At 42.7% G+C, this 26,701-nt stretch overlaps 1 protein-coding gene and 1 long non-coding RNA gene across 9 annotated transcripts in view; one reads left to right on the forward strand and one right to left on the reverse strand.

The window, feature by feature from the left end:
* Positions 1-18,005, forward strand: part of LOC128781522 (uncharacterized) — a 37,161-nt gene extending 19,156 nt beyond the window's left edge. Inside the window, exons 2-3 of the long non-coding RNA XR_008427516.2 lie at positions 1,226-1,294; positions 14,821-18,005. This is a non-coding gene — a long non-coding RNA (uncharacterized lncRNA). The remainder of the gene's footprint in view (positions 1-1,225; positions 1,295-14,820) is intronic.
* TPD52 (tumor protein D52) overlaps positions 1-26,701 on the reverse strand; it is an 86,273-nt gene that overhangs the window by 14,471 nt on the left and 45,101 nt on the right. For 5 of the 8 annotated variants that reach the window (XM_024578341.3, XM_024578340.3, XM_024578339.3 and 2 more), the window contains exons 1-2: positions 18,001-18,139; positions 3,259-3,374 (exon numbers count right to left, since the gene is read on the reverse strand). In XM_024578341.3, coding sequence (XP_024434109.1) covers positions 3,259-3,374; positions 18,001-18,139 — 255 coding nt within the window. Of the gene's footprint in view, positions 1-3,258; positions 3,375-18,000; positions 18,331-26,701 lie in introns of those variants that run through there. The other 3 variants (XM_053930027.2, XM_045186142.3, XM_053930028.2) reach the window with 3 other exon arrangements.

Below are 26,701 nucleotides of genomic sequence, written 5' to 3' on the forward strand. Positions count from 1 at the left end.
AGGAAATAATAAACATTAGAGTGAAGATAAACAAAATGGAGAAAATAAAAACAAGAGAAAAAAATCAAGGAAACCAAAAACTGCTTCTTTAAAAAGATCAACAAAACCGCCAAACCTTTAGATAGCCCTGCAATCTTCAACCAGTGTGCCGCAAGAATTTTTAAAACATGCAATACCTGATTATTTGGTCAGGAGAACTGACTTCTTTTTCCTTTAGATTGTCAAATAAGACAATGACTATAGCCAATTACAAATTAGATGTCCAGGGTGAATAAATGAAAATTATATCTACTTTTGTCAGATTGGCAAAAAAACCCCAATTTTTTGGTGTGCCACAGAATTTTAGTAATTAGTTTATGTGTGCCATGAGATGAAAAATGTTGATTATCACTGAGCAAGACTCATGGAAAAAAAATAAAAGCAAAGACACAAATAAGTGAAAACAGAAATGAAGTAGCAACATTACTACTGATCTTACAAAAATAAAAAGGTTTATATGAGAATACTATGAACAACTGTATCCCAACAATCTAGATAACCTAGATAAAGTAGACAATTTCCAAAAAACACATAAGTGATCAAAACTGACCCTCCATTAGGGAGTGGGGGGAAGCAGAAGAGGGTAAATAAAGGGGGGGTTAAATGGTGATGGAAGGAGACTTAACTTGGGGTGGTGAACACACAATACAATTTATAGATGATGTATTATAGAATTGTACACCTGAAACCTATATAATTTTCTTAACCAATGTTACCCCAATAAATTCAATTTAAAAAAACGGATCCTCCAAAAAATAGAAAATCTAAACAGACCTACAACATGTAAAGAGATTATATCAGTAATCAAAAGCCTCCAAAGAAAAGTCCAAAACCAGATGTCTTTACTTGTAAATTCTACCAAGTATTTAAAGAATTAATGGCAATTAATTCTTCCACATAATAGAAGGACATAAAATACTCCCTAACTCATTCTGAAAGGCCAGTATTAGCCTGATACAAAAATTAGACAAAGATATCATAAGAACAGAATACTGTAGGCCAATTTCTCTGATGAATAGATGCAAAAATACTCAACATAATACAAATCAAATCGAACAGATAATAAAAAATTTATACGGGTGTATTTCAGAGATACTGCGGGTTCATTTCCAGACCACCACAATATAGTGAGTCTTCATATAAAGTGAGTCTTCATATAAAGTGAGATCTAATTCTTTTTTTTTAGCTGATGGAGGGTCTTGCCCTCAACAGCAACAACTGTGATGAGCAGTAAAGCGAGGCGCCATGAAACAAGGTATGTCTGTTTGCCATGAGCAAGTAGGATTTATCTCAAGAATGCAAGGGTGATTAAACATATGAAAATCAATCAGGAACTTCCAGTCAACATGGAGGTATAGATAAACATGCTTCAAACACATTCAAAACAACTATCACCCAGAAACATCAGAAACTGAGCTGTACGGAAGTCCAACAACCAAGGATTTAAAGAAGCCACATTCATCCAGATGGGCAGGAAGGGCAGAGACACAGAGACAGGCAGAGAGGCGCTGAGACGCTGTGTGCTGCAGAAAGGGGGCTGAATGGCCAGTCGCACATTCACGTGTGGTGGATAAAAATTGGGAGGGATACCACCGGAGTGAGGGATCCCAGCCCCAGGCCAGACCACACAGCCCAGGGTTCCAGCGCCAGCAAGATAAATCCCCGTAACTTCTGGCTTTAAAAATCAGTGTGTGTTGAGGCGGTGGAAGAAACTGCTGGATTTTCAGGAAACTCCTCTTAAAAGGCTGGCACAGACTTAGAACTTATGCAGAGCCACCTCCTTGGGGATTCAGCATGAGGGCAACAACTGGAAGGGCACCGGTTGCATACAGGTAGAAAATGAAGTGGCTAGAAACAGAGCGAGTGCTGAGCAAACCTCCAGGGGCCAGGCAAGCAGCACCGTCCCCTCTCCAAAACCTCCCCTGAGACAGAGCCACAAAGTGGTGAAGCAGGTTGCCTGGCCTCTGAAGGTTTGCTCAGCACTTGCCCTGTTCAGGGGAAACGAAATATTCACATGCAAAAGAATGAAGCTGAACCTCTACCACAAACCACATACAAAGATTAACTCAAAATGGATCAAAGGCTTAAATGGAAGAGCTAAAAGTCTTAGAAGAAAACACAGGGATAAATCTTCATGATCTAAGTTTTGGAAATGGGTTCTTAGCTCTAACACCAAAAGCACAAGCAAGTTAAGAAAAAATAACTTGGATTTCATCAAAATGTAAAACTTTTGTGCATTACACTTGCAAATCACATAAGGAGCTCTTATCTTAACAAAAAAAAACCCAAATTTTTGAAAAACTGGGCAAAGGATTTGAATAGACTTTTCTATAAAAGGTACACAAATGGCTAATAAGAACATGAAAAGATGCTCAATACAAGGGAGGGAACAAAAAAATGGAATTTATTTGTTAAAAACTTGTGTGTTTATTCTTACATGTTTAAACTTCAGTCACCTCCAAAGTACTCTCCATTTGATGCAATATGCCTATTGAAATTTTTTCCAGTGTTCAAAACAGTTTTTGAACTCATCAATTTTAATGCCTTATAGTGCTTCTGCTTTTTGTTTCACCTCCTCCACATCAGCAAAACCCTTCCCTTGGAGGACTTCTTCATTCAGGAAAATAACAACTAAAGAAGAGATCGGTGAATAAGGAGGGTGGGGCACGGGGGTCATGTTGCTTTTGGTCAGAAACTGCTGAACACTCAGTGCAGTGCGGGCAGGTGCACTCGTAAATCACCGGTCATGAAATGGGCAAATGTGTTGAAAGAATCTTCAAAAAGAATTCACTGAGGCCGAATGCAGCCTCTTACAACAATGCCAGCTGGTACACTGATACAGATAGGTTCCTCGAACACTCACATAGCAGGGGAAGCCTGTACTACAAGGGGCCTGCCCTCCAGAAGGTAATTCCACTTTTGGGGTCACTAGGGAACTACAATACCAATCAAAACCACAATGAGATATCAGTTAATACTTACTAGGATGGTTCACTCTACTTCCCAGACCCACTTTACCCATATATACCTTTTCTCAGGTAAAAACAAAGTAGCATCTCTTCTACTTCCTCTCCCCTGATCTATGACAAGTGAATGAACAAGCATTGCTTTCTCTCCCCTGGAATTGACTATAAGATATTACCATGTGCTTAAGAAAAACAAACAACAATATATCTTAAGTGCAAAACACTTAAGACTGTAGAAGGAATGCTCCCCTACCTTTGCAAGCTCTCTCCTTAGCTCCTCTTGTTCCTCCTCTGACAGGGTCTCTGTGGCATTGATTGTAGCAGCAGCATCTTCTCCAGCCTCGGGTACTGGGTCTGTTCTCAGCAGACCTTGATGAGGGTTCCAAAAAAAAAAAAAAGTGTAAGATATGAAAGCTAAGTACAATTTTCCTTTACGCTCCTCCACTGCCCCAGCCAGAATCAAGCCAATGAAGTTAGATCTACACATCATATGCTGCACTTTCGAATGACCTAGCTCCCCCACAAAAGACCACAGAAAAGTTGGCACTAACCACTAAAACTCACCAGCTTAGACTTTGCCAAAATACAAATTTAGAAAATACAGCATTTGCTCAGCTTCCATTTATGTCCACAGTAACGATACACATACTGCAAAGCAGAAGAGTGAAGAGGCCAAGAATGAGATCTTGGCAAGGCTTGGAATGCTGAACCAGCGAATCAACAAGACTAGTAATTCACAGGAAGCAAGGCGGGGAGAGGGGGCTCTAAGCAGCTTTAGCTTCCTCTGGTTCTGAGATCCAACAGTGAACAATCTTGAAGAAGAAATGCTGGGCAGACTCAGTGCCTAAAGAAGTTTTATTCTATTTCTTTCCACTAGTTAGTGGATATAAGAAATACCTTCATATAGCTTTTTAAATATGTGTACACACACACACACACACACGGTGGGGCAAAAGGAGGTTTACGGTGTGAGTACATAAAACATAGTTTATTCTTGTATTATTATTTATTATTGTATTATTTTCCATACAAACTACTGTAAACCTAGTTTTGCCCCATCCTATACATACAAACTTACATATATATATTATCCAAATACACCCCTTAAAAATTCCTAATGTGTATATTCAGAGAAAAGACCAACACCCATGTAAAGGCTTTTCACATTATTTAAGACCAATCACGATGGTGCCCATCCCCCTGGAACAGAGCCAGCGTCTGTCCGTCCATCAGGAAGAACTCAGTATGTCCAGTATTTCTAGAGAACACCAGGGAGACACTGCCTCTCAGCATCTTTGTCCTTTCCTCTTACCCATCCAGCCACACACAGGGTGAGGGTGAAGCCAGTGAGGCACCTACACCCAGGGTGCAAAATTTAAGAGGGCACCAAAAATTCAGTAGGAATAATTTAAATATTTTAATGCAATCATTTGTAAAACTCAAAGTTAATTTGAAGAATCCAAGACAAACAAAACACCCAAATCTAAAATGACAGGCTTATTAGTGCTGATTTTTTCTTTTGCCACAGGCTCAAAAATAGTTTTGTAATTGTTTCTGATATTAATTTAAAATTTTAGTGTATCATTCATCATGAGTTTCTTTACATTACTTTTAACTTTTTACAATACCACATTAACATATTATTTATCTTGATGACTGAGCTTCTGGATGCCCCTTCAATTCTACACCCTCGTCAGCCGTTCAGTCCGTCCATTTCCATGTCGCAGGTTTGTGTTCTCATAGTCTCCCACAGCAGCATATTTTTTCATGGAGGGGACCAGGAGAAGGTCTCCTTATCTTCATGCCACCATGGTTGTTCCCCACCCCACCTCCACATCCATTTCTGAGAAATGCTAGTTCAGCCACAGCAGCTATGTGGCACCCGCCCAAAGCAAGATGCCAGCAGTGCATGACAGACTTAGCAGCCAGGCAGAGAGGAAGAAGGAACACCACACTATTCAACAACAAGCCAGCACCGTGACCAACCGAAGAGGAGTGGCCAAATCGATGGCAAAACATCTTGTAAAAAGTACAAAGACATTTGCTACACAGTCTATTGTATATTAACTGTATGATGGTAGTAATTATAGTAACATTAATCACTAGCATAACAGAGTCAAAATAGTGTGTGCCTGAACAGTAGTAACAGAATTGTTAAAGGCATCAAAGTAATACAAATAAAACAATTTGAAACCACAAACTGGAGTGGCAAACGGACCAGGACTAAGCCCTCTCCTGCAGAGACAACACGGGACAGGCACAATCAGTGGTGGTAAAGGCTCAAACAATAATTGCTCCTATAGGTTTCCTCTGAAACAGCAGCGAACAGGCTGCCTGAGTAATATGAGTATTTCTGTGATAGAGATTCCATCACGCCATTCCCCAGCTTAAAATCCTTTAGTTGCCCCCTACGGTCTTCAGGACAAAAATTCAACCCTGTGGTTTAGCACAGAGGCCTTACTGGGCTCATGCCCTGCTATTTGGCAGTGGCACCTTGGACTCCAACTCCAGACAATTCAAACTGTGGGCAAGGTGCCATAAGATGTACTGCTAGAAATCATTAAGGGGGGTCCACGTGTGTTTGCAAATTCATCCTGACACCAGGTGCTGTTACAAAGGAGTAAGAGATTGAAAATGGGAGACAAGCATATAGGTAGCAATCTTACAGGCCAGATGGGGAGAACCACAATACGGTTCCTTTAAACAGTATTTTCAATGTTTTGTTCAGACCTTTCAAATTCTCCAACTAGAGCTAGACACCCCTCAAAAACCCAAAATTCAGATGTTAAACCATGCTGTAAACAGCAAAGACTCTTTCATACGTTTTAATAAACAGCACTTTGCAAATCTACTTAAGGAAAATGCAGTATCTGACTACTAAAAATGCTTTATGCATAGCTGCCCAATTCCAAAAAGAATCGAGGGGGTTCTAATACTATTCAAGTATTTAGTTAGAGTACCAGGGGAAAACAATGTTCTAGAAAATGGGGTTGTGGGGTGACCACAGTTGGCTTCAGGATCTCCAAAATGACCTTGAGATTTTATATTCAGAATCTAAGAAAAGTTAGCACATAATTACATGATCTGCTTTTTCCACATTAGCCTGCAGGTGGCAGCAAATTATCAATATTATAATTTAAAGGTGAGGTTTCAAGGTGAGGACGGGGTGGGGGGAGCATGAAAAATAAAGGACATGAAGGAGAACAGGATGGTAGCTACTGAGATCAGCAGCACAGCATGACAGCCACGAATTAGGAAAATTATTAATAACCACAGCCACCACAGAGTGCACGCTATTTATACCCACGTCTAAACTAAGTGCTCTGAGTGCATTACGTCATGCTCGTGCAACACATCCATGATGCGGGATCACTCTTACCAGTTGCAGGTCAGGAATCTGAAGCTTACAGAAGTTAAGTGACTTGCCCATGGTGACATCTGAAAACATGGTGCAGTTACCATTCTGAACCTAGACGGTTTGATTTTATGGCACATGGTTCAAATCACTGATTTCCAAAATACAAATAAAGACAAGAGTTGGGGCTAACAGGTCATATACTTGGGATGCTATTTAGAAGCAACAATAAATAAGACCCTGTACCAATAAAAGAACCTGGTACATTAGATCAAAAGCAATCACTTCATCATGTCCAAATAGACAGTTTCTCAAACCTGTGAATCCAAATTGTGCCTTGGAGGTTTTTCTAGATATTACTCCATTTCCTCTATGTTCAGTAAGAGTGCAGTATTTACTGTGGAGATGAAGTCTGGCTTTTGGGAGAAAATATCTTAATTTCTCACTCACATGAAAGTTGGGAAATGGGAGCATGTTAATGTACAAGGTTTGTCCAGAAGGTATCCAGCCATGGAGTATGAAAAATGGAGATATTTATTGAAGAAGATACAAGAAACATTGCACATAGGACAATGATGTCTCAGTCCCCTTCAAAGTAGGCACCTTGGGGCCTCACATAGTTCTCCCAGTCACCATCAGCTGTCCATCATATATTTTCCTGAATCTCATGGGCCATCTGAAATCTCTTCCCTTTCAGAGGTGATTTTAGTTTTGGGAGAAGCCAGGAATCACAGGACGCGAAATCTGGGCTAGAGTGGAGGTCGAGTCACCTGGGTGATTTGATGTTTCACCAAAAATCTCTGCAAAAGATATGAATCATGAGTGGGTGCATTGTTGTGATGAAGCTACCAATACCAAGTTGCCCACAGCTGCGGCCTTTTGAATCATCCAAATTGTTTCAATGGAGGAATGTTGAAGCTTAACACAAAATTTGATGTAGATTCGTTGCTTTACTCACTCAGTCATTTTGAATGTGATGGCCACACAGTACACATGCTCACCCAATGGCATTTACTGCCCCCCCCCCCGACTAGTACAATGAAGTCACTAATGTTCATGCATGTGCAGTCCAGTCCACTCTCCTTAGCTGCCAGGTTACATCAATGCCAAGCAAATTGTTCTCATTATATTAGCAATAGCTGGCTTTTTCCAGATAGACCTTGTATACATACAACTGTAAGTAATCCAAAAATTCTTATTTGATTATTAATTTGAATATTCTTCCTCAGAATCTGATAGAAAGCCATTTTTAAAATGTAGAGGAGGATGAATATTTATTGAGGCCTACTACACCAGCCAGCCAAGGAGATTTCTGTTATGTCATAAAAAATAGGAAAACTGGACAGATTATGTGCAAAAAAATGAAACTAGACCACCAGCTTACACCATACACCAAAATATATTCAAGATGGGCAAAAGACTTAAATATAAGTCATGACACCATACAAGTCCTAGAGGAAAACATAGGCAGTAATATGTCAGATATCCCACACATCAACATCTTCACCGGTATGTCTCCTAGGGCAAGGGATATAAAGGAATAAACAAATGGGACTGACACATCAAATTAAAAACCTTCTGCATGGCTAAAGAAAACATCAGCAAAATGAAAAGGGGACCAATCATATGGGAGAACATATTTTCCTTGGACAAGGGTTTGATCTCAAAGATACATAAAGAACTCATATGGCTCAACACTAGGAAGACAAACAACCCAATTACAAAATGGGCAAAGGGCCTGAACAGACACTTCTCCAAGAAGGACATACAGAGGGCCCAGAGACATATGAAAAGATGCTCAGCATCACTAGCCATCAGAGAGATGCAAATTAAAACCACAATGAGATACCACTTCACTCTGGTCAGAATGGCCATCAAACAAATCAATAAACAAGTGCTGGAGAGGTTCTGGAGAAAAGGGAACCCTAGCACACTGTTGGTGGGAATGCAGACTGGTGCAGCCACTGTAGAAAATAGTATGGAATTTCCTCAGAAAACTAAAGCTGGAATTGCCTTTTGATCCAGTGATTTTAGTGCTGGGATTATACCCTAAGAATCCTGAATCACCAATTCCAAAGAATCTATGCACCCCAATATTCATAGCAGCATTATTTATAATAGCCAAGTGCTGGAAACAGGCTAAATGCCCATCAGTAAATGAGTGGATCAAAACACTGTGGTACATTTACACAATGGAATTCCACACAGCAGAAAGAAAGAAGGAGCTCCTAACCTTCAGGACAACATGGATGGAACTGGAGAGTATCATGCTAAGTAAAATAAGCCAGGCAGTGAAAGACAAACACCATATGATCTCACCTATAGGCGGAATCTAATCAACAAAACAAATATGCAAAATAGAACCAAAGACGTGGAAATAAGGAACCAACTGACAGTGACCAAAGGGGAGGGGGGAGAGGGAAAATTGGGGAAGGAAGGGGAAGAGTCTAGCCGAGGAACATGTACAAAGGACCCATGGTAATGGACAACAGGTTAGGGATTGACCGAGGGAATGGGGGCTGGATAGAGCAAGGGGAAAAATTGGGACAACTGTAATTGAACAATTTTTTTTAAAGAAAAAAAAATAAATACAAAGAATCTTACCAAAAGCACTGGAGTAGTATTTATTTCCATTAGGAAACTGAGGCCCTCTGAGGTAAGTAATTTGTGCAGTCACAGAAATTAGATTCAAAGGCAGGTCTTTCTGACTCTGAACTCTCCCTTCTTCACACACCTTTATTCTTAGAGAAATTCCAGTGAGCAGGGAGGTCGAAGGGTGAGTCCAAAGGGAAGCTGGAACCCACAGACAGGCAGCTGGGATGGGTGGCCAGGTGGGAGTCCATTGCCCAGGGAGCAATGGAGAAGACAGAGACCAGAAGGTTCGTCCCTATCAAACCTAAGACAAAGGTTTTCCTTGTACATCTTTGAATTGAGATGCAATGTACAACCAGCCAGGTAAGCAGTCCTTGGGGCGGAGTTGTTTTACCACCTGTAACCGTGCCTCAAACTTTCCAAAACGGGTATGAGTGGCTTGAACAATCACACTCCTCTCTTTTCAGAAAGGCCACATCACAGGCTTATTGTGATTTATTCAATAAACAAAATGACATGGGTTATTCCTAGTTGACAAGCAATTCAGGCACATTAGGGCATGTAAAGATGTTTTGGGAAACTTTCATTTACTTTTCTTTAAAAAGCGTGCACAGGAGTGTTATGGTCAATGTATGTATCTCAATAAATGTAAAAGAATGTTCATGAGCATGATGAAATTAAAATTTGAAGTGAAAATAAAGCATTTTTTAGTTTAACTTGAAGCAAAATTTCCCCCTTAATGAAACATAAAGTAATATTAAAATCTTAACATTAAATCTTAAAATCTTGAAATCTGTGGTGTCTTCCAGACTACCAACTCATGGGAACTGTGAGATAATAAATTTGTTTTTTAAGATTTAAAAAAGGGTTAAAAAATTCTGTAGTCTTAGATGTGCTGGAATATGATCCTTCAGACTTTGAGGAACTTGTGAGTAATATGAGGAAAATGAAGTTCTGGGATTTCTAGCTTCCGCGGGAACGTGCATAAAGCAAGGAATGTTTAGGAAGAATGAGGAAGAAAGGGGAAAGGTTTGAGTTGTGAACACATCTCTACTTCTAGAATATAAAGTCCTGATGTCACACCCTTATCTTTTCATCTGAGGACAGTGCCTGGAACAGAGCAAGTGTTAACAAATGTTTCATGTGAACTGATTTATTGGTAATGGATTTATTCAAAGTTTCTCTTTACATGCCCATAGACAACCACCTACTCATCACATACTCCCCAAAACATCAACCAGGGAAGGAAGCAAAGCCTTTTTTATACAACTTTTGAACCTACAATTACAATAAAGTCACGATGGAGAGTCTGGTGAGAACCTCCCAGCTCAGTTGCTACGGCGCAGCCCACACCCTCCCATGTTGGAGCACCCACCCCAACAGTCCTTGACCTTTCATCCAATTAAGACCAACCACTTCCTTCAAGACATTCTGTGATCAAGTAAAATATTTGTGGCCATTGTCATACAATTTTAGATATGAAAAGAATTTTGCATCATTTAGTTCGAACATTTCATTGTATAAAAGAAAAAGAAACTGGAGACAGATTTTGTTAAAGAATAAAAAGAGAGAAGCATGAACTTTAAAATTTGATGATATTGTGGGTTGAATTGCGTCCCATGAGAGGATACATTTGACTTCCTAACCCCTAGTACCTGCAAACAGAGTCTTTGCAGGTATAGTCAGGTTAAGATGAGATCTATTAGATTAGGGTGGGCCCTCTTCCAAAACTGGCATCCTTTTAAGAAGAAGGCCATTTGGATACAGACCCAGAGAGAACATCTCCTAAAGTTACAGAGACAGAGAGAAACACGGAGAACACTGTGTAATGATGGAGACAGAGTGTAAGTGATGAAGCCACAAGCCCAGGACTGCTGGCCACCACCAGGAGCTAGAATGAGTCGGGGGAGGCTTTCCGTCAGTGCCAGAGGAAAGTGGCCCTGCCAAATGCTTGATTTTGGATGTGCAGCCTCCAGAATTGAGATATAAGAAATTTCTGTTGTTTCACACTAAACTTAAAAGACACATGCACCCATATGTTCATGGCAGCATTATTTATAATATCCAAAATATGGAAGCAACCCAAATGCCCATCAATAGATGAATGGATAAGGAAGCGGTGCTTATATACAATGGAATGGCTCAGCCATAAAAAAGAATGAAATCTTGCTATCTGCAATAACATGGAAGGACCTAGAGGGTGTTATGCTGAGTGAAATAAGTCACACAGAGGAAGACAAATGCCATATGATTTCACTTATATGTAGAATTAAAAAAAATAAAAACAAACAAGCAGAACAGAAATACACTCATAGATACCGAGAATAAATTGATGGTTGCCAGATGGGAGGGGGTTGGGAGGCTGGGTGAAAAAGGTGAGGGGATTAAGAAGTACAAACTGGTCATTACAAAACAGTGACGGGAGGTAAAGTACAGCACAGGGAACATGGCCAATAATATTGTAATAACTATGTGTGGTGCCAGACGGGTACTAGACTGATGGGGTTGATCACTATGTAAGTTATATAAATATCTAATCACTGGATTGTACACCTGAAACTAATATAATGTTGTATATCAACTGTAACTAAAAATTTAAAAATTACTTTAAAAAATAAAATAAAATAAAAGAAATGTCTGTTGTTTAAGCCACTCATAAACTCTTTAAACAAGAGTTTATGGCACTTTGTCGCAATAGCCCTAAGAAACTGAGCCCCCAAACCATTCCCTGTTAAAGAAAAACAAAAAGGTAATACCAGATAGCCCTCTGGGTTTTTATAAGAATACTCATGTAGAAGAGTGGACACATGTTAATGTTTTGTAAGGATTTGTCATTCCCACCTCTCCCATGTTTGCAAGTCACCCCAGTTACTTCCTCTTCCCTCTATGAAGCTTGGCTCACAGGCTTACTTCCTTACTTCCCATCTCTCCTCAATCCCCTGCAACCTGGCCTCTGTCCTTCTTCCACCCCTTTAGCTAAGAGCAGTTCTTGGTCATGGTCACATGTGACATTGAGGCATCCAGCTGTGAACCTTGGCCTGACACCTCTGCTCCTCTAGTACCTCCCACCCACCTCCCTGGATTTTCCTGGCCTCTCTGGGATATGGCTCGTCTCCAGTCCCACCATCCTGCCTCAGCTCAAGGTCCCACTGGTTCTTGCTTAGACTCTTGCCCCCAAAGTTCCCTGATGGTCTCTGTCCACTCCAATCATTGACCACTTTGCTACCACAGTGAGCTCCTGTGTATGACCCTGACTTCAGCACTCCTTTGCCTTAATTCCTCCATGACACCCGCCTCCTCGTAAAGCTCATTGCTCCTGACATCTGAGGCCCACCCACTCCACTTCATGCTACCGCCCCCACCCACCAACAGAATGTATTAACTCAAAAAGTAAAATAACATAAACTACCTCCCATACTCTGTTGCCCACTTAATTTTTTTATTGTGGTAAATATCTAGCACAGCACTGGCCATATTCACTATTTTTAAATGTACAATTCAGTGGCATTTAGTTACCCTCACAGTGTTGTACAATCACTTCCACCATCTCTTTCCAAAGCACTTTCCCTTTTTTTGTCTTTGCCCATGTTTTCTCTTCCTGAAACCCCCCTCCTTGTCTCCAGGTCCCATTCATTTCAACAAATCAGTTTTAAGTGTCTCCTGCCCTTGGAGGATTACCTGGACCACATGACCCAGTCCCCATTCTGGGTATAACACACTACGTGTAACATATACTTCACTTGAGACACAGACCACGAGGCTGGCAACCCAGGACCCCAGCCGAGTTCCAATCCTGCATCTTTCGCTGTGGTGCCTTCTGCCCAGGGTCCGGCACACAGACACTCAATGACACACCCCAAACGTGAATTACAGGAAGGTCCACAAGCGGGTTAGGGGCAAAGGTAAGGACTCAATTTTCTCATTATCTGCCTTACATCTTGAGCTTATTATTTTTTATATTTCATTTTCACCTCACTGCTTTCACCTGAGGCTTTTCTATTTAAAATAAATGAAATGTCACTTTTCTAAAAAAAAATACAACTTGTGTCCCATAACCTATCCAAAGGTCGTTGTTATATTTGGAGTAGGCCACCCACCTTCACGTTACAGAGAAAGTGTGTAGAAAGCCACGTGCACGTGGTCTGGGTGGGGCATTCGCAACACTGTAGAAGAGAGGTAGTCAGCGCCCGAACAGGGAAGGCTCTGATTGGTCAGAGATTTAATCAAGCCCCAGAAGCTACTCTGGCAACAAAATTGGCTCCACCTCTCCTAATCTTCAAAGAGGCTAAAATGGTTGTAAAACTGGAGTAGGAACAAGAAACCAGTTTCTAGGGATTATTTTATTTTAGCACAAACAAGAGAGAATATGTACCCCCCTTTTTTAAAACCTAGAGACATAGAAAAAGGTAAAATTATAGTTCAAAATATCATTAGTGGTAATACCCAAAAAAGATCGCAAGGTAAAGATATGTTTCCTCTTATAAGTCTGTGCTTGGTCTTTGTTTCCGGATGTAACAGAATCCCAGGAGAGGCAAGGGGATGTTTGAAGGGCCCCACACCAAAGTGGTTCCTCTTAAGAGGCCCAAACTACAGAGGACCCACTTAAGACAGTGTTTCTCAACCACAGCATGAGGGACATTTTGAGCCAGGTAATTCTTTGTAGTGGGGGTTTTTCTGTACATCGTCCCAAGTGTCATCTACCCACTCGATGTCTGTAGCTGTTCCTCCCAACATCCAGCTCTGACAACCAAAGTCACCTCAACATCAGCTCCTGTAGTGGGCAAATGTCCATAGTTGGGGGTGGGGGGGAGGGTGACAAAACCACCCCAGGTTGAAACTCATGGACTTAAGGCGAGGGAGCATCTGATACTTCCTATTTGACACTGATTCTCTTCAGAAGAAAGAGATTCAGTAGCACAAGCCATGAAAACTTTTCATTTCTTGCAGCTGTAATTTTCACAGGTTTGCCCATGGTGAGATCAGTAAAATAGGAGAGAAAAATAACTCATTGTAGTGCAGAGGCAACAAGGAACAGGAAAGCCAAGGAACCCTGATGCAATCCGTTTGAGAAAGACCCAAGAACCCAGGGGACTAGCTGGGCGGTGCCGGGGCTGAGGAGGGGATGCACACAGCACTAAGGCATAAAGGCAAAGCAGGCTACAGACCCAGATCCACCCCAGACTCAGCTCAGACAGCAGGGCCCTGAACGGCAGTCAACTTCTCACCCCAAAAAAGGCCACCCTCCCCAAAATTTACCTCAGAAAACCACCTCACAGAAAGAATGGGGAAGAAAGGAAAAATCGCAAAGGTAGTATTTTCAATGTTTTAATCGCCTCCTCCAGATATTCCAGAATGGACCTCCTTCATGTTAAAAATAAAAATAAAAAGGGGGAGAAATCTTCAGTCAATGATGTCAGAGCCATCATTCCCTACAACCCTAACCAACTGTAAAACCCATAATGGGGCACCCCACAAGAGAAGTGAAAGCTGAGGCATGGAGAGACTGGGGGGTCCCCAGAGAGGAAGTCACTTCCATCCTTAAATTTCCTATCTAGGTACAAGGGGTGGGGGGACTACATTTCTTGAATTCTGCTCTGATTTATAATCATGACAAACTTTCCAGAAGTGATCAGCACTTCCCTAAAAGGAAGTGAGGATGACACAGAGCAGAAATGACTAAGGGTAATAAAACAGAACGACAAGGAGAGCTCTGGGCTAAGGGGTTTCCCTTTCATTTTTTTTTCATTGCTTTTAGACTTTAATATAACTGCATAAAACTAAAATATCAGATTTTTAAATGGCTCCTATTTCCTGAAGCCACTAGAAATAACCCAAGTTTTTCTGTTTCTTTTGTTTTTCATAAACCAGGGCTGCATCCTTCTGTACACAAGAAAAATTTTTTGAGGAAGAAGGCTCCTACATAAATATCACTTGGGAAATTATCCTTGCGGGCGATCACAAAACACAAGAGAAAATGGCACAAAGGACCCGGGCTACCATCCTTGGGCCCACCTGTGCAGACTGGCTACTGCAGACTTGACGGAATGATCAGGTCCACACAGCACATAAAGAATCAACAAGCCCCCCGTCTCCCCTAGTAAAACCCTTGACCAAACGAAAGGTTATGCCCTGAATGAGTAACCTGGTCCATAATATCCATTTACCAGAGAGGCCAAAATAATGGGAACTAAAGAAAAACAACAACCCAACCACTGACTGGCCTGAAAATTGGGCTTTGTGATGTGGGGACTTCACAACACTTTTCTTGGCCTCAGTGTTCATACCTGTAAAACAGACTGGAGTGTGAACCAGTCCTTGCCAGTTTTGTGACATCCATCCATCCATCCATCCATCCAACAAATATTTGCTGAGCCACAGATGACCAGCACTAATTCCAGGTGCTAGGGAAAATCAGTAAACATCCCTAATGGATTTATATTCCAGGTTCTGAAACTTACTAGAAATCAGTGTTTTTCAGACTATAGGTTGTAAAACTCAGTTAGCAGGACCAAATGAGTATTTTCAAAAGAATCACTGGAACAGTTTGAAATCTCAAGAGTACATCACACATAGAGAGAACAAGTTCTGTTTCAGCCACTGACATTTGCACTGATGAGGGCTGGGGGTCAAGAAGTCTAAGTCATTTCTGAATGTGGGCTGGCTACATCGACCTGATAAAGACCTCCTTCTGTTCCAGCCACTGGCCCTCATCCTGTCCTGCATGCAGATTGCTTCTTAGGAACACTCTGTACATAGATTAAATCTGATTATTTTCTCAATGGCCCCGCGATGGCATTTTGGATAAATATCAAAAAATCTGTGTTTCAGATCAGTGTTCCCAGCCTTTCTGAGTAGGAGTTCTTTGAACGTCAGTCCTTCCTTGAGCACTGCTTGTCTGCTGATTAAGGAAATACACAGTGCTCTGGCTGGATGGCTCAGCTGTTTGGCATGTCATCCTATATACCAAAAAGTTGCGGGTTCAATTCCCAGTTGGGGTACATACAGGAAGCAACTGATTGATATTTTTTTCTTACACTGATGTTTCTCTGTCTCTCTCCCCCCTCCCCCCTCCTCTCCCTCTAAAGTCAATAAACATATCCTTGGGTGAGGAGAAGAAAAGGAAGGAAGGAAGGGAGGAAGGAAGAAAGGAAGGAAGGAGGGAAGGAAGGAAGGAAAGAAGGAAGGAAGGAAGGAAGGAAGGAAGGAGGGATCCATAGTGGCCAAAAACCACAGGAGCTTTTAAACAGATTGATGTTGTATCCGTCCTGAGAGCTCCTGCATATAAATGAAGAGAATCACCACAAAGAATTCATTCCATCTAGGCCCCACGCATTAAATGATGTTCAAACAGATGGCAGGCTACCTGTGTCCTGCAGGGCCCCAGGAACGGAGACTGGGGATGACTAATCCAGGTCCCACTCCATCTGAGTATTTGAAAATCACCATGTTCTTCCTAGACGACTCCTTATGGCGGTCTCTGTTTGTTTTAATGCTCTCTCCCCCTCCTTTTTTTCCAACTGAAGCAAACCACTAAATCTAAACACTAGTGAGTACCTGAATTTGGTTTCTGTTGGTTGCTTGGTATTTCATAATTTTGGTTTTAATCCCATGAGCCCAGACTCCTACAGGTTGCTCCTAGGGACTGAAATACTAATTGCTGGAAATGTGCCTGGAAACCCTACATACCCAACCCTACCAACTACTTCTGTTTTAACAGAAAACATCCAAAGGTAGCCACTATGGCAACTGGGAAAGTGAAAGGACCTGAGACAGATACAGTGAAAATGGATGAGAAGTAAGACCAGCAGCATGAATCCTCCTAGAATTTTGCACCCTATGCACACCGATCCTGAGGTCAACTTGAAGTCAGGTCACTGGGACCCCAGCTTCCATGACCCTGGCCACTTGAGCTTCCCTTTGTCACTGAGTTGAACTCACCCACTCCCACTGTGTGTTGCTCTTAACGCTCTTAAAGCGTTTCCTACACACAGGATTTAGAAGTCAGGATGGATGGCCTCATTTTTTTAGAGGCCAGGCATAGGGGAGGACCCCCTTTATGACAGAGGTCCCAGGTGGCCCCAGCAGACAACTAGCCACTGCCTACCAGCTCCCAACTTCCAGAGAACAGCTCTAAACTGGTATTTTCCACATTTTCCCTGCCTGGAAATCCGAACTACCTCCCAAGGGTGGTTATGGGTTGCAACCAACCCCTCAGGGAAGGCTGCAAACCTGCAACCTAAACACTGATAATGAGGTTTCTTGTTGGCTCCTTTACCTTTTTTTTTTCTAAATCACCTACTTTTTAAACTTACAAAAAGCAAAATATTATAAGAAAAAAATGAACTTCACAGAAAATCTGCTACTTCTCTGGCACGTTACAGAGGAGATCAATTCCCCGTCACCAAGCATCGGCTGTAAAACAGGGAACTGGCCCGACAGTGGCTTGGGCTGCACCCAGCTCGGTGCTGCCTGGTGCTCATGAATCCAGACACTCCTCACAGTAGCCCTGGCTCTCAGAACACTCTCGTGCTCGTGGATGCAGGAATGACCAAAGGAATAGCCGCTTTGATTTTTTCAATCTAAAGAAATCTCTTGTCTGGTATTTCCAAATGTTACGCCTAGTATTGCAGAACAAGATTCGCAACAACCTCCATAAGAAGGACCTGGAATGTTGTCATCTTAACAAAGACAAAATCTAGGGTGGAGGAGTCTTCATAAATTATACAGGTGACTGGAAAGGCCTTCAGACACCCCCTTTCCAATTATGTATCAGCGCAATGAATTCAGTGATCAGAAGAACACTCATGCTCATACAAACAGTACTACCTTCAAAATCTAAAATCCATGCACATATTATGTGTATACATATATACACACAGCACACATTTAATGAACCATCTGTCTCCTTAAAATCTGTAACAGCTTTCTTCACCAGTTTCAACACAGAAACACCCTTGTCCATCTTTACACTAATAATTTCAAAGTCAGGCAAACCCCAAGTGGGATCCAGGTTTTATTAGCAAAGTGAACTTGAGAAAATTCAGTTACCAAATTTCTGAAGAACAGGAGATCCAGGTGGAGATGGATTTCCACTGGGAGACAAGTAGAGGTAGTTTTTGTTCACTCCAGCAGCAAAATCAAATGGGGACTGGTAGTCTTCGTCCAGCTCCATGTCCCTGAAGTTCATTGCAGAATGTGAGGTACATGGTTTGGTCACCACCAGGTGTCTTTCAGCTGTGGGCCACTCTGGCCACACTGCTTTCCATGGCTGCACCCTCCACTGGCCGAAGGGTCCACCCAGGCAGGGTTTGGTGACTGGCCTCCTAGCCTTCGTGCTTCGTTCCCAGAGTGTCACACGCACAGATAACGCAGGCTTGTTTAATAAATGACCTCAGAAGGGCTCTGCTCCCTGCTGTTCACTGGGGCCAACAAGGAACAAGCCCGTGGGAGCAGCACCTTCCTGGGTCAACAAAGGAGGGCCATGTCCTGCAATGCCACTTATGGGTACCAACTGTTCCAGAAACGCCACACACTAGCACAGTCACAGAAACTACCAGGGATTTTTTTTTTTTTTTAAAACAAGTCAGCTGACCAAAGCGACACCAGGGAAGACTTAATCCTCTGGGCCAAGGAAGGATTACCAGACAGTAATCTCCCACAAATGCCATCTGGGCATCTGGAAAATGCGTTTTTCCACCTGGATTACAGCACAGTTCTAAAGCCAAGCTTCCTACATTTTCCACTGGCTTTCTAAGTACAACTTGGTATAAAATTATTTCCACTATCATTTCTTCTAAAGTAATGTCTGACCTTGTGTAACAAAATTTCAGTCTGATCTTCCTTCCCTCCCTTCCCCTCTCGTCCTTTTCTGGAAAACCATGTTTTGGTTATACATACTGCAAAGAGAAGAGTCAACTCTCAAGGCACAGCGCCCAGTTTCCTGTACCTTCTCTGTTGAACTCGGGCCAGGCCCATGCAGGTGCAAGAAACCTGTGTGCAAACATGCAGGAAAAGCGCATTTCCCTTTGCTCAGCATGCCCTGCGGAGGACTGGGCCCCAGTCTGCCCATCAAATGTCTAAGTCACCAGATCCATTTCCTTTACACCAGTTCCTTAGCAGGCCTTTTCCACAGGAACTCGGGTCTTTGCTCAAGAATTCTGGCCGCGTGCTTCTGCCTACACAGTTCGCCTACTATTAAGCAGGTAAAAATAAAGGGGACCATGCCTTAGGGGACATGGCCTGTCACTGCAGGACAACAAAAAAGCTCTTCTACCCTCTCAAATTTACCTGATAAAGAGGAACTCAATATACTCTCCCTGGATTGGAAGCAAAGAGGAAACCTAAAATATGTTAAGCATTAAAAAAACAATCTGTGTGTCTAGAGTATAAACTACATATGCACCGAGAAAGTCTATATTCATTTCAACTTGTGATTCATATTCTATTTATGTGTTACTATCACGTTGTACTCTATTTTTGGCAAGTCTTATATCTTAAGATTTTTAAAAGTTTATTTTTAACAACAAAAAAATCCATCTGTATATTTCTCCTAAAAGGCACCCAAATTTGGCCAACTATAAAGGCTGTTCATTCCATATTTAGAAATAGATTAATTTTTATTATTATCTGAAAGAATGAACTGTCTGATTTCTTGAGATCCACAGTCTCTCTTACTGCAATAGGTCAGGCACCACAGTTGTGTCCCTGGACCAGAGTCCCTGTCCTTTCAATACTCTCTGTGCTGGTCGCTAACTAACTGGTAGAAAAAGCGGTTTTCCATACCCACTCTTCCTCCTAGAGACACAAGTATTAGAAAGGCTCTCACCAGAAATCAAATTAACTGGACTTCCCAGCCTCCAGCACTGTGATAAATAAATGTCTGTCTTTATAAGCCATTCAGTCTATGGAAATTTATTAAAGCAGCCCAAACTAAGACAGAGACATCAACACTCACACACACACACACACACACCTATTCCACAGTTCTCACTACCCCTCAAAAATCCATGCCCTTGACCTGCAATGTTGATGGCCACGCTGCACCTTCTGCCCGAAATGCCACCTTGGATCTGCTTGCAAGTGTCATTCATCTCTCAAGACCAGGCAGAAATGCCACCTCATCCTGGAAGCCCTCTCCCCGCTAGCTCTCAGGTTCATAGCAGCAGCATACAGAATGAATGGGTCGTGCACCAGCCCCTCTGTGCCTACATCCTCCCTGGCAGGTAGGCACCAAGTGTCCGTTATGGTACCTACCCTAAGTTTTAGATCTGACCAATGTGGAATATGCAGATTTGGAATTTAAGTGATGTCTGATATTACTGCCCTACCTTCTTGGGTACAATCCCAGGACTGATATATAACATCCTGTCTCTTTGCTACAGTTCTCTGGTCAGATCCTTGTCAAGATATTCTAGAATGTCTAGCAACACTTTCTAGATGGCCAAAGGTGAGAAAAGCATGGTGTATGTCAATGGCATGGCAGAAATTCAGTTGACTCAAGATTCAGGTACCAAGGAGAACAGAGTGGTAAGGAAAAAAAAAATGAAAATGTAGCTTAGGGACAGACCATTAAAGACCTTGAGAGACCAACTTTTATACTCAATACAGTATGCAAAAAAAGCCACTTAAGGTGTTTGAGCCATGTAGAGACAGGATAAAGTTTTATGAAGATCAGTCTGGAAATGGGATGTAGGAGGTACTGTATATAGAAAGAGCTAAAATAGAGAGGACTCAGAGGCAGTATACTGCTACAGTCCAGGAAAGAGAGAGGAAACCTTGGATTTAGTGGCAGCTCTTTCTATTTCTTTCTATAGACCCAAAGGAGGAAAAAACAAGTAAGATTTGGTCCTGTCCTGCTGGACATTGCCACATGGGTGTTCCAAAAGTACTTCAAAATCAACATGCACAAGACTGAATTCACCAATTTTGCTCATGACGTTCCTATGTCCAGGTTTGCCATCCTGAGTCACAGAGGCCTCGCCTCAGAGGAATAATTCCCAAGTCTTCTTGCTCTCTACGGTGGCACCCACCAGAGCTGCACATCCAACCTGCACTCTATTCCTTTTGTGTCCTCTCCTCCTTCTGTTTGTCACTGACAACACCCTTGTTCAGACCTAACTGGACTGTTTTGATAGAGACACGCCCACATCTTTGACCTGGTAGATGCCTGCTGGTGTCTATCCGGCACCCTCCTTTCCTTGAGCAATGCCACCTCATCCGCTCCACAGTGCAGAGTCCACCACAGTTCCTACCTATGTGCTGGCTCTAGCCACTACTGTGCTTCAGATCAGGCCCATGCAGGCTTCCCATCCCCCAGCTCACAGGGACGGGCCTAAGGGATATCTGACCCAAACAGTGCCACCTACAGACCTTCCCTGATGTTCACAGGACGTGTAATGAGAGAAAGTGCCTCTGGAACCTGAGCTGTTGGATGCCAGTTTGGAGGGGCCAGGCAGTGCCTTCTCTGCCCAGGTAAACAGGCAACAGACCCAGTGCTGAGACTGGGAAGGGACAGAAGAAGAAAAGAGACAGGTAAGGGATGGAGCAGCTGCATCTGAGCCCTTCGATCCACCTACCCTGGCTTCCCAGTTATAAACAAATTTCTGTGCTACTTCACTTATGGTTCAGGTTGAATTCTATCATTTCAGTAGAAAAAGTCCTACTTCCGAACCCTTTCCCGCTATTACCCCCACCATGTTTCAGACTTGGTATTCCTATTTCTTGAATACATTTTTGAACTTGGCCAAACTAGAGCTTTTTTCCCTATATTTCTTCCTGTCAAATTCCTACCTTATCATCAAGCTCAACTTAATAAGTCACATATGAATGGTATGAGTACAAGGGATGTTCATTCTAGTGCTACCTATAATGGAAAAAGAACAAGCACCCATGCCTACAAAAAGAAAATTATTTAAATGCTAAACAGAATACCCATATAATATAAAATTACACAAACATTAACATGATGATGTGAACATGTGTGTATTTTACAGGGAAAGATATTCTTGAAACATTTAGTAAACAAAGAAGACTCCAAAACTCTTTGTATTATATGACCCATAAATGTGTAATGTTTGGAGAGAGAGAGAGAGAAAGAGACAGACAGATACCAAAAGAAAGAAAACAGGAGAAATCCATGTGGCCCAACCCCAGAAAAGTGTTTATGTACAGCAGTGTCAGCAGGGGGCGCCCCTGGACAGCGCAACCATTAACAGTCTAGCCAGCAAAGGGCACACTACAGAGCAACAACCCATTAGGTGACTCATGCATTTGCAAATGGAAATGGAGAAAGCATAAATGGCTATAAAGAATATTAAGTTTCCACCTGTCCATTAACACATCACTTAAATAGTTCTCAGTAGGTTGTCCCTAATTTTGAAAGATTCTTAAGGGATGGCCCGATGTAAAAGCTGTAAGGCACATACAAAAATCCAGCAGGGGGCCTACAGGGCACACAGACAGACGATGTCATTGCCCAATAGGAGAGGCAGGCCAGTGGCATCAGAATCAGTGGATGTGTCACCACAGCAGCCAGCTGGAAGGTGCTCCAGCTGGCCAAATACAGGACAACTTAACCACCAACCTAATCAATAACAGCAAAATTATAAATTGGTGAAAACAGGAGTCCAAGAGTCCATATGTAAAGATTAATTTTCATGTCCATTTGGCTGGGCCATGAAATGCCCAGATATTAGATTAAACGTTATTGTGGATGTGTCTGTGAGGTGATTTGTGACAGAATTAACATTTGAATTGTTAAGCAAAGCAGAGCAAAGCAGATTGCTCTCCCCAATGTGAGTGGGCCTCCTCAAATTTGTTCAAGACATGCACTGAACAAAAACGCTGAGAAAGTTCACTCTCTCCGCCTGTCTGTCTTTGAGCTGGGACATCAGTCTTCTGCCTTTGGACTTGGCCTTGGCCTAGAATTTTTACACTGAAGCCTACTGCAGATCAGGACTTCTCTGACTCCATAATCATGTAACCCAATTCCCTATAATAACTCTCTACAGAGACAGATATACAGGTATCCATCTTGGTTCCCAGCCACTTCTGAGAGCTAAAAGGATTTGCTCCACCTTCCACTGAAGCAGCAGTTGATTGGCCCTCTGTGATAAAGAAGTCTCACCACCGAGTCCTTCACTGGTCACAACTTTCTGGAAGACGGCTAGGAGGACGTTCCACCGTCAGTGTAGGGAAATGGAGTCAGTCAGGCTCCCTCCCCGGGATGTCCAGGCAACTATGACTGAGCAGTATTCATATAACCTCAAGAGTGGGCTCCCATGAGCAGGCTCCCCACCCGAGAATAAAGGCATGCCAGGCATTCCCACGGCTCTGCGGATTTTCTTCCATCTGCCCGAATCCCGTGTGAACCTGCCCGGCCTCGAGCGCTGCAAGACAGTCAGGATTAGACTGTCCGGGAGGCACAGAGGCTGGGAGTTAGTGAACACCTCCTTCACAGCTCACCCCCCCACCCCCCCGCCACCAGTGCCACAATAAGCAAACTTTGATTTAAAAAAACACACAAAAAGGAGTAAAATAATCACATACACACAAGAGAACTTAGCTTTAAATATAAAATTCAACTGAAAATCACAAGAGTAGATGCTCCCTCACACACCTTCTCTAGTAAGCCTCCAAAATGCTGTGCAAGTGCTGGGACTGTCCCCATTTTTCAGATGGGAACAAAGCAAATCCAGTTTCTGCAAACATCCATACCCACCAAAGCTGCAGTCAGGGGTGTCCAACCTGCGGCCTGCAAGCTGCATGCGGCTCAGGATGGCTATGAATTCGGCCCAACACAAAATCGTAAATTTACATAAAATGCTATGAGATTTTTTTTGTGATTACATGTCACAGTGTGTTTAATGTGTAGCCCAAGACAATTCTTCTTCTTCCAGTGTGGCTCAGAGACACCAAAAGGTTGGATACCCCTGAGTAGATGAAGAGCTAGGATGTGAAACCAGGTGGTCTGCCTCAAGGCTTGTGTCCTTTCTGGAGCAAGAGAAAAGTGGACTGTGGTTAAGAACCAAGTGAGGAGCCAGGACCTCACATACAAATCACCTGAAAGTCTCCTTACAATGCAGAACTTGCGTTGCTGACAAGCTCCAGGTGATGGGAGGCTGCCAGTGGGGACCACATTTGGAGAGACCTGGTGATGGAGGCCCTGCTGAGGAGTGTGACCACAATTTTAGGGAGAATATTTGTTAGCATTTAGTTCATTGTTACAGCAACACGGAGTTAGTGATGTCCTCTCCAATTTCCAGATGAGTAAATGTCAGGAACTGAATAAGAAATGTCCAACACCTCACAATAATCTCCCTCACCCTGCATCTAAGTCATCTTATTAGTAACAGGCGGGAGATGCTCAGAGCTGTACTTAAGAAAGATAGTTGCTGTCACCACCCGAAGACAGATTACAGAGGGGACATGGGAAATCAGTGAAACTATTTCTAAGGACTGAATAGTGTCCTTCCCCAAAATTTATATGTTTACATCTGAATCCACAATGTATTTTGCAGATAGGGCCTTTAAGGAGACAACTGAGGTGAAATGAGATCATGGGTGGAGCCCTAACCCAATAGGAATGATATGCTTGTAAGGAGAGGATGAGAAACTAGAGACACACACATACAAGGAAAGGCCACCTGCAAGCCTGTGAGAGAATCCCCACCAGAAACCAATCCGGCTGGCACCTTGATCTTGGACTTCCAGCCTCCACAACTGTGACAGAATAAACTTCTGTTATTTAAGCCCCTAATCTGTGGCATTCGGATATGGCAGCCTGAGTGGACTAATGCCAAGAGTGTGCTCCAGGAACACAGTGGGAACAGAAAAGCAAAGACATACCATGAGACACACGGAGGGATCACCAAGATTCTGGAGCCCAACTGTAACTGGCTTCCCAGTGGGAGTTGTGTAAGCCAGTGGCAGCATTAATTACAATGGCGGCAAAGAGATCCATGGTAGGAGGGAGAAAGGAGCCTTCAGGTGACCCAAGAATGGATCCCGTTCAGGCAGGTTTGGTTTATAATACTCAGAAGACTTCTGAAGGTCAACAGTCAGCCAGCTGTTAGAAACTGAATTCTAGGGCTCTGAAAAAGGTTAAGGACAAAGATATCAACATGTGAAACCTGCAAATGTCAAGGAAAATCCCAAAGAGAAGAGAGACCTTATGAAAGAAAGAAAACAGGAATAAATGACTGCAAGGGGGAGGCAGGTTGCAAAGCCTGCACAGGGGCAGGAACACCCTTTGGCGATGATGACGTGACTGCAGCATGACTCATCCCTAAGGAACCCTCGCTACGTGCCGGATGTTCCTTCTGTGCACTTCACACCAAACCTCTAGGATAGGCTTTAGTTCCACCCCCTTTTACAGATGGGAAAACTAAGGTATACAGAAGTTAAGACACTTGCCCTAGAGACACAGGTAACAAGTGGTGAAGCCTGGTTTCAAACTCCGGCAGTTTGGTTCAAGTGGTCTTAAAAAGCAAAAAAAAAAAAAGAAACATGGAAGAAAACCCTGAGTGACCAATATCACAGGAAAAATGGGAGCAGAGACTTCAAAACAGCTACAGAGACTTAAAAACTGCTGTGGGACATGGTGCCCTGATGATATTGCGAAAAAGTTGTAATCAGAATGATGACGGGACACAGACGGCAAACAGAGGCCACTGCAGGGAAGAGGTGGTGGACCAGTCAACGTCTTGCAGGGTCTGTTTGTAGGGTGTGTCATGCAGGAGATGACGGAGACAGTTCAGGGACCTTGGTCCCGCTCACCAGCAGGAGTCTCTGATGAGACTGGAACATCTTGGCTTTCTTTTAAAAATATGTGAGCGCTCAGATTAGAAACTTTACATTCATTGTAGGAAATCCTCTGTGGGAATTCCAGCACCTTTTCCCTGTGTTGTCCATCCCAAGGGGAAAGCCTATTGTGGCTTGGAATAAAATAAGAAAAAACTACCCTCTTTGGAGCCCGTCTCTAGAAAAAAATGCACAAACTAGCAAACAGAGATGACTTATTTAGACTAATGTACAAATATTTTTTTATTGCTTTTAGAGAGAGAAGAAGGGAAAGAGAGAAACATCAATGTGAGAAAGAAGCATCAATTGGGATCAGTTGCCTCCTGCACATGCCTCAACCTAGAATTACATAGATGCTCCGGCCTGGACCAGGGATTGAACCACAACCCAGGCATGTGCCCTGACCAGGAATCAAACCTGCAACCCCTCAGTTATAAGAAGACGTTCCAACCAACTGAGCCACAGCAGCCTGGGTTCAAACATTCTTTAAGTCATAGGTGGCAAACACAAGGCCCGTGGGCCATATCCGGCCCCCCAACTTGTTTTATCCAGCCTGGCACCTTGTTTCTACCTGGCGGCAGCGCCAAGCTCCTTGCCCCTAGTTAAGGAGTAGTTACATTTATACAGTCCTAAAATTACATTCAGCCCTTTGAAGGCAACCTCGAGGTTGATGTGGCCCCCAGTGAAAATGAGTTTGACACCCCTGCTTTAAGTGATAAAGCAGTTCCTACAAAGTATGAACCCATTTACTTGACCAATTAACTTGCAAGGAAATTCTCACTTGGCAGGTAATCCCAACATTCTAGCTGGAGTGTTTTTCTGCCTTCCCAAAATAACTGAAATTGAATTCATGTCCAATGGATATGCTAGGAAACTTAGAAAAATATTAAAAAGCAAGACTTACAATGATAACAAGACTTCATTCACCCCTCAACCTATCTTCAAACAT

Source organism: Desmodus rotundus, chromosome 8 (assembly GCF_022682495.2).
Source record: "Desmodus rotundus isolate HL8 chromosome 8, HLdesRot8A.1, whole genome shotgun sequence".
Taxonomy (NCBI): Eukaryota; Metazoa; Chordata; class Mammalia; order Chiroptera; family Phyllostomidae; genus Desmodus; species Desmodus rotundus.